Source organism: Protopterus annectens, chromosome 2.part0, assembly GCF_019279795.1.
Source record: "Protopterus annectens isolate FY-2018-M chromosome 2.part0, PAN1.0, whole genome shotgun sequence".
NCBI lineage: Eukaryota > Metazoa > Chordata > Ceratodontiformes > Protopteridae > Protopterus > Protopterus annectens.
In genome coordinates, this window is record NC_056728.1 from 1,862,182,980 (window position 1) to 1,862,191,062 (window position 8,083).

At 43.2% G+C, this 8,083-nt stretch overlaps 1 protein-coding gene across 1 annotated transcript in view; it reads left to right on the plus strand.

The window, feature by feature from the left end:
* The window catches only part of P3H1 (prolyl 3-hydroxylase 1), a 798,122-nt gene that overhangs the window by 213,664 nt on the left and 576,375 nt on the right, over window positions 1-8,083 (plus strand). The window contains exon 6 of the mRNA XM_044061892.1: window positions 5,978-6,067. Coding sequence (XP_043917827.1) covers window positions 5,978-6,067 — 90 coding nt within the window. The remainder of the gene's footprint in view (window positions 1-5,977; window positions 6,068-8,083) is intronic.

Consider the following 8,083-nt stretch of genomic DNA (forward strand, 5'->3'; position numbering starts at 1 on the left):
ATCATCTAAGTTGCGTGGGGTACACAGTAAACAAAAAGAAATCAAAACTAGTACCCTCACAAAATATGACATTCCTGGGTGCCAGCTTGAATACAATGGCCCAGAAGGCTTATCTGACGCCAGACAAACAACTACAACTGACTCAATACTTCAAAACAATGGCAACAAAGACCCAACTACCTGCAAGAAAAAATCTGCAGGCCTTGGGCTTCATGGCATCTTGCATACTACTAATACCATTTGCAAAGCTGCATATGAGGAAATTACAGTGATACCTAAAAAGCGTATGGTCTCAACACAGCCACAGCTTGGACACAATGATATCCCTCATTCCCTGCCTACAACAGGAGTTTCTATGGTGGTCACAGGCATGTCACCTCAACAAGGGTCAGCCTTTCACCTTGCCCCCAGCCAGGCAAACTATGACAACAGATGCATCTGACTACGCCTGGGGGGCACACATGGCAGGACAGTGCGTTCAAGGCGTATGGACTGCAGATCAAATGAATCTGCACATCAATCAAAAAGAGATGCTAGCTGTACAGAATGCTCTGACAGCCTTCAAGAATGTATTACATCCAGGACAACTTACAATAAGGACGGACAACACCACAGTAATGTGGTACATAAACAAACAAGGGGTACACACTCCTACCCTCTATGCAGGCAAGCAATGACCTTGGGGAACACAGCTCTGGCTTACCAAGTTCATTTACAAGCTCAATTCCTGCCAGGAAAAAAGAACACATTGGCAGACAACCTCAGCAGAAACATCATGGATCCCCACGAGTGGAAACTGGATCCACAAGTATTTGCAATGATAACTCAAAAATGGGGCCTTCCAGACATAGACCTGTTTGCCAGTCCTCAAAACTATCAACTAACAAAATTTTGTACAAGGACACTGCACCATCAAGCTTGGAAAGTGGACGCACTCTCATTCAGTTGGAAAAACCTGACAGTATATGCCTTCCCTCCATTGCCTCTCCTCACAAAGGTGCTTTTGAAAGTCAGAAAGGAGAGACCACGACTGATACTCATAGCCCCAGACTGGCCACGCCAGCACTGGTGCCCACTATTGAGGAATATGGCCCAGGGCCCACCTTGGATTTTACCACAAATTGCCCATTTGCTCACACAGCAAAACAATCAGGTTCTTCACAGCCAGCTCAAAACCTTAAATCTGGCTGCATGGCAAATCACCTAAGCATCCAGCCAGATCCTCTTTCCCAAGCAGTTATGGATGTTATTCTGGAAGCTAGGAGGCCCAGCACCAGGAAGGCCTATTTGGACAAATGGAAAAGGTTTTGTGCCTGGAACCAAGCAAAAGACCAAAGCACACTTCAGCCTCACATGCCTCAGATTCTACAGTACTTAACTGAGATGTTGCACAAAGGACTTTCTTTTTCTTCCATTAAAATCCATGCATCAGCTATTTCAGCCCACTACAACACAGATCCACCCTTATTTTCGCATCCACTTCTAAGACAGTTCCTCAGAGGGGCTAAAAACATTAGGCCCCCCAGGAGAGCACCTACACCAACATGGGACCTCAATTCTGTTCTGGAAAAACTTACGCTACCTCCCTTTGAACCAGCTTTCTCTGCAGATCTACAGTTTCTATCATGGAAGACTGCCCTGCTGCTAGCAATAACTTCAGCTAGAAGAGTCTCGGAGCTGCAGGCACTAATGGCAGTGGAACCTTTCCTCATTTTCCATCAAGACAGAGTTTCTCTACAAACTAATCCTTCCTTCATGCCTAAGGTGGTTTCCAGTGTGGCTTTAAATCAAACCATCCACTTACCCACCTTCTTCCCAAATCCACAGAACAAAGGAGAAAGACTCCTGCATTCCTTGGACATTCACAGGCAGCTTCATTACTTCTTGGATAAAACTAAGGTTTTCAGAAACTCTGACCAGCTCTTTGTATCCTATGCTACAGCTTCACAAGGGAAGCCTATATCAAAACAAACCATTTCCAAATGGATAGGACATTGCATTCGTTTCTGCTATACCCATCATGGAAAACCAGTTCCTGCTACCATTAGGCCCCACTCTACCAGGGCAACAGCTACATCTACAGCCTTCCTCAGGGGGGTTCCAACCAAGGAGATTTTGGAAGCTGCAACTTGGAGTTCAATGCACACCTTTACCAAACACTATCACTTACCACTTTACTCTAAGACTAGAGCTGGCTTTGCCACTGCAGTTCTGCAGGGCCTTCTAGCCTCCTCTAACCCTCTATAACTCCTCCACCCATCCTTAGCTTTGGGATTCTACCCAAGTGTGATGACTGCAGCAGGGTAACATGATGAACATGGTACAGTTTTGTACCTACCATAAATGTAGATGTTTGAGTGTACACCCTGCTGCAGTCCAGGTTACCCTCCCTCCGTCCCCTCTGTTCTAACTGACTAAATCTCTACAATACCGTCCTGATGTATTTTCTTATAGCTGGAGGGATTTTGTGTTTGTGCAAAAATTACTTAATTTGGTACTAATTACTGATCACCTTTTTGGGGGCACCTGACATCTGGGGCAAGAAAAACTGAAGAAAATGGCGTTGGAGGCATTATATATACCCCTGGCGCACTGATGTCAGGGAAGAAGCGACAGCAACCAACGCCGGACCAAGACTTTGGAATTCCGGCCGACTGCGGGACCGCTTGACGGCAGAATAACCCCAGGTGATGACTGCAGCAGGGTGTACACTCGAACATCTACATTTATGGTAGGTACAAAACTGCACTTTTATTTACTACTCCTGTCTACAGGGGGCTGAGGGACCTGATTTGAGATGAATTCATGATTATCCATCCAGTAATCTAAATTAGATTTAAAGAGATCAAGATAAATGTTTTGACTGATATGGAACAGAAGTTTATTCCAAACATAGGGGAGCCATGGGAGAGATGTCTGTTTCATCAGTAGTTACTGTTTATACTATGGTGCAGTCTTAGCCTTAGAACTGGTATTTCATATCTCTCAACTGTACAGATTTTTGCAGAATGCCCAGATTTTTGCCTCATATTTTTGGTCCATTTTTCATAAAATTGTGTTTTTCTAACAAATTACTGGCAAATCATTAAAAACTGAAGTTAGAAAATAATGACAGACATTTGAGTTTCAGACTTCATACCCTTCAGAAAATTCATGCCAATGCAAAACCTGCTATTCTATCAACTTTCTAAGTTTATAAGAGTAATATTTAAAAAAACTGTCCATATTTTGGGGCATTTGTCCCGCTTTTATTAATGGATTTGTCCATATTTCTTGCTCTAAGAGGTTGAGAGGTATGTCTGTGATCTCTACAGTTTTATGAACATGGGGGGTTCAAGCAGCTCAGAGATATTTGCTATCTTGTATGCCAGGCAGAAATCACCATGGAGAAGTCAATAAGAAACTAAACAGAGTGACAGAGCTTTCAGATGTTATGTGTAGCTTAAAGAGTTTATACCAAACACACACACACATTATATATACACTGTATGTATATATATATATATATATATATATAGATATAGATATAGATATATATATGTATATATATATATATATATATATATATATATATATATATATATACACACACACACACACACACACACACACACACACAAATACAAAGCATTACAGATTGGATGTGACTTCTATATCAGGACCTTCATTCAGATCCATAGTGATCAGGGCATTTTCCCATGAGACACCCACATAGAAGGTATAGCTGAAAACTCTGTCCTGTGTGCCCTGCAGCCAGAACATTATTAAGTATTTTTTACTGTAAGTATAGTTCTTTGAATAGAATTACAGCTGCAGGTAACGGTCCAGACATGTTTCTTTCTCCCTGTCTTGCTCTTCTTTATGAGGTTTTATGTCACAGAACTGGAGAGATGAGAGGAGGCTAGGCACAGGCTGATCGGGGAGGGGGGTGGGGATGAGCAGCCTGGGAAAGTTCTAAGCACCAAGAAAGCCTAACTGCTATTGTGTAAGTCATACATGTTCTGCAAACTAGAGCTTTACACACAGCTCTGATGTTATGAAAACTATACCTAACTTTCATTTACAAGTATTTTACAGCTGTAAACCAAACAGCCACTGCAAGTCCAAATGAACTGTAGTGGAACCACAAAAGGACATTTTACAGATGTAGCCTGCTTCAGTCTTCTCTTTCATCCTTATTTTCTTTCTTTTTTCTCTGTTTGGTATGATCAGATTGTGATCTCTAGGAACAGCCTGTTGTTGTTGAAGCTTAATTAGTGTATTCTATAGTTGATGTTGTTGTTTGTCTTTCAGCTTTTCCCAGTAAGGGGTCGCCACAGCGGAACTCCAGTCCGCTAATGATTGGCAGTAGATTTTTACGAAACGCCGAGATGCCAGCTCGATGCTCAACCTTCAACGAAGGCATGCCCATTTATGCACGCATGTCTTTCGAACGCTACCCAACCACGGGGGGGACATGCAGACTCCACACAGAAGGTACCTCCAAGCCCAGCTGAGAATCGAACGGGAGAACCTCTTGCTGTGAGGTAACAATGCTACCGCCGTACCACCGCAGCATTCCAAAAACTCCACTCTGTTTTGTGTGTTACTTTCTCCTATGATTTATGTCAAGATGAGTTGCAAAGCAGATACAAAGTTGTATGAGGTACTTTTCATAATACTGTATCTTCAGGAGTGGTTGCTACAGCAGGTAATATTATTCCTAACTCAGTGTCTCTTAGCTCAGTAAGAAGAAGCTGTCTGGGTAACATTTATCTGAATGTGGGTTCTTCTTAGTGCTGGAAAAAGGATTCTAAAGCATTGTCGCCTCACAGTAAGACGATGTCCTGTTCGATTCTCAGCTAGAGCGTCTTCTGTATAGAGACATGCGTGAATGGGCGTACCTTCATTGAAGGTTGTGCGTCAGGGCTGGCAACTCGGCACGTAAAAATCTACTGCCAATCATTAGCAGACCGGAGTTCCACTGTGGCGACCCCTAACTGGGAAAAGCCAAAAGACTCAACAACAACAACATTCTGCTTTTCTCAAGCTGTGGATGAAACTTTAGAAAGCCCCATTTTTATATAGAATGGGAGGATTATGGGACTGGCGCAATGGATGTCATTGTTTGTTGTGGAATAGCAAAAGGTTGTCTGATTGCCATCTTTGTATAGTCTGCATGTTCTCTTGTTTTTTTGTGGGTTTTCTGTAGGTGCTTCTATTTCTTCCCACATCACAAAGACATACGTAGGTGGATTAACGAACCTTAATTTTCCCTAGATGTGGTGTTTGTATGTTTTTTCTTTGGCTGCACCTGTTTCTTTCCACATCCCAAACACTTGGTAGGTGGATTGATGACCCTAAGTTGTCCATGGGTGTGCATGTAGTGTGAATTTGATATGAAAGAGAGGCTTGGCAATCTACTTTCATTCCTTACTTGCCTACTGTGGATAATAGCAGCTGTTCATGCAATCTCTACAGAAGTCAGAGTTGTCTTGCAGGGATGCATGGATGGATAAATGGGAGGATCAGATGATGCTGGATGGATGGCAATTTAAGTGGAAGACTGAAGGAATATATGATACAAGAACTATTCTTGAAGATTAGAGGTGTGGTGAGTGTCTTGTACAATTGTTTTCCATTCTTATGCTCATTCTTGCCAGTTTTCAGTATGGGAGAACCACTGGCAAATAGAGCTTGGAGGCAATGAAAACTGTTCAGCAGAAATGGATCACCAGCTGATTAAGGGCAGAAGCTGAACCAGATGAAACTATGCCAAGGTAAAAATCTCCAATCAACTTGTTACATTAACATAAAAGGTGAATTTTCAGATGAAACTCTGCCAAGGTAAAAATCTCCAATCAACTTGTTACATTAACATAAAAGGTGAATTTAGAAGTGTGGTTAAATATATGGGGTAATACACATTGCAGTTTAACTTTTGGCATTCTTAATACTGAATATTCTGTCTCAGTAACATTTTTTGATTTTCTTACAGAGAATTCAGACATACATCAGACATTCCCTTCGGGAGAAGGAGCTGCTGTTCCTGGCATACGACATTTTTGGAATCACATTTGTGGATCCAGTAAGTGCTAAACATGCTGATATTCTGACATGAAGAAAATTGTGTCACTAATAACATAAAGTTTTGCTTTCAAAACTGGAGTGAAAATTGTAGTACAATAGGTTAAATGGACTGCCAAATTTGCCAGATTTATAGGTTCATAAGTTGGTACTGGGCTATCTGCCCGAAGGCATATATTAGCCCAGCCACATTGTGCAGTATTTACCGCCCCTTTAGTAGTTCCCCTAGACCCTTGTACTAGCAGCTAGTACCCTTGGCCCCTATCTAGTAGTGCTGTTGGTGTGATCCCCTGGTGTGAACTTTCTGTTACCCATCCACTCATCAAGGTTCCTCTTGAAGAGTGATAGCGAGGGTCTCTGTCTTATGTAGATTGGGACCCTGTTCCATAGTAAGGGAAGTCTCTGCGAAGGGAATCTATCCCTCCAGCATGTTCTATTCATTGTTGGGTTGAGGTTTATATCCCTAGAGCGTGTAGCTCGAGTAGATTTGGTTTTGCTAAGATGGAGCATGTTCAACAATTCTGGGTTGGACATGGCTCTGTACGTTAGACAGAGATCGCCTCTGAGAAAGCGGTATGCAACAGAGCACAGTCTTAGCTTTTTCAATCGTGCCGCATAGGGCAACTGTTTGAGGCCAGTAATCCTCTTGGTTAGGTACCTTTGTGGTCTCTCCAGCTGCTGGAGATGTCTAGCCAGGTACATTCCAACTGGTGCATTGTACTCCATAATGAGTCTGATGAGGGAAGAGTAGAGGGGCACCATTACATCCTTAGATCTTGATGCGAACCCTTTCGTGATCAGATGGGTCACATAGAAGGATTTTCTAACCACTTTGGCAACATGGTTATCAAAGGAAAGCTGACTATCTACTTGGGTCCCTAGATCCCTTATTTCTTCTTCAGATTTCAGGGGATTACCTCCTATGTTGTAGTTTGCGGGTAATCTGTTTTTTCCAAAGGGGATTACTACGCATTTTTTGCATTTAGCTTGAGACCATGGCTTTGACACCATGCATCAGTCTCATTTAGGCCCTTCTGGAGGATCTCCATGTCGGCTGGAGACTCTATTATAGCACCCAGTTTGCAGTCGTCCATAAACTTAGTCAGCCACAGCCCTTCCGTGCTTGCCTGTACTTCTGAGAAGTATATGCCAAACAGGAGGGGCCCCAGGACAGAGCCCTGAGGCACACCACTCGTTACTGGTCTGGATTTGGACATAGATCCCACTACTCTTACTTTATGGGATCTGTCTGAGAGCCAGTTTGCGATCCATCTTGTGACGTAAGGGTTTATGCCCAGGCTGGTGAGCTTATCAATAATACCTGAATGGGGAATGGTGTCAAATGCTTTAGCAAGGTCAAGGTAAGCCGTGTGTACCTCCTTTCCCTTATCTATAGCCTGAGTAACTGTCTCAAAGAAATCCACCAGGTTCATGAGGCATGATCTGTCCTTGATGAAGCCGAACTGTGTGGGGTCCAGCGACTGGAGGTTCCCAATCTCTCCATTTATGAGTTCCATAATGATTCGCTCTATAGCCTTACAGATCAGACTGGTCAGGCTTATTGGTCGGTAGTTCCCAGGGTCAGCTGTGGCCCCACCCTTGTGTAGTGGGACCACCACTGCCGTGCGCCATTCTATGGGCACATATCCTGTGGAGAGGCTGAGACTGAACAGGGTAATAAGATGCGGGGTTAATTTCTTTTGGAGATCGAGTATGACACAGCCTGGGACACCATCTGGTCCCATGGAGGCAGTGTTTTTAGCTTTAGATAGAGCCTTGTTAACCAACATATCAGTAATAATTGGACTTACACAATCCCCTAGAATGGTAATAGGCCCTGTAGGTGGTTGGGGGGGGGGGGATTTGCACTGAACCTGTCAGCCAAGATGTTGGCAATGTCAGAAGGGTCAGTGTATTTTGTTTCATTTTGTACTCGCTCAGAACAGACCTGAGCATTGCCATTTAGGTTTTTAACGTAGCCATAGAAGGTCTTATGGTTATCCTTGGCATCCTTGGC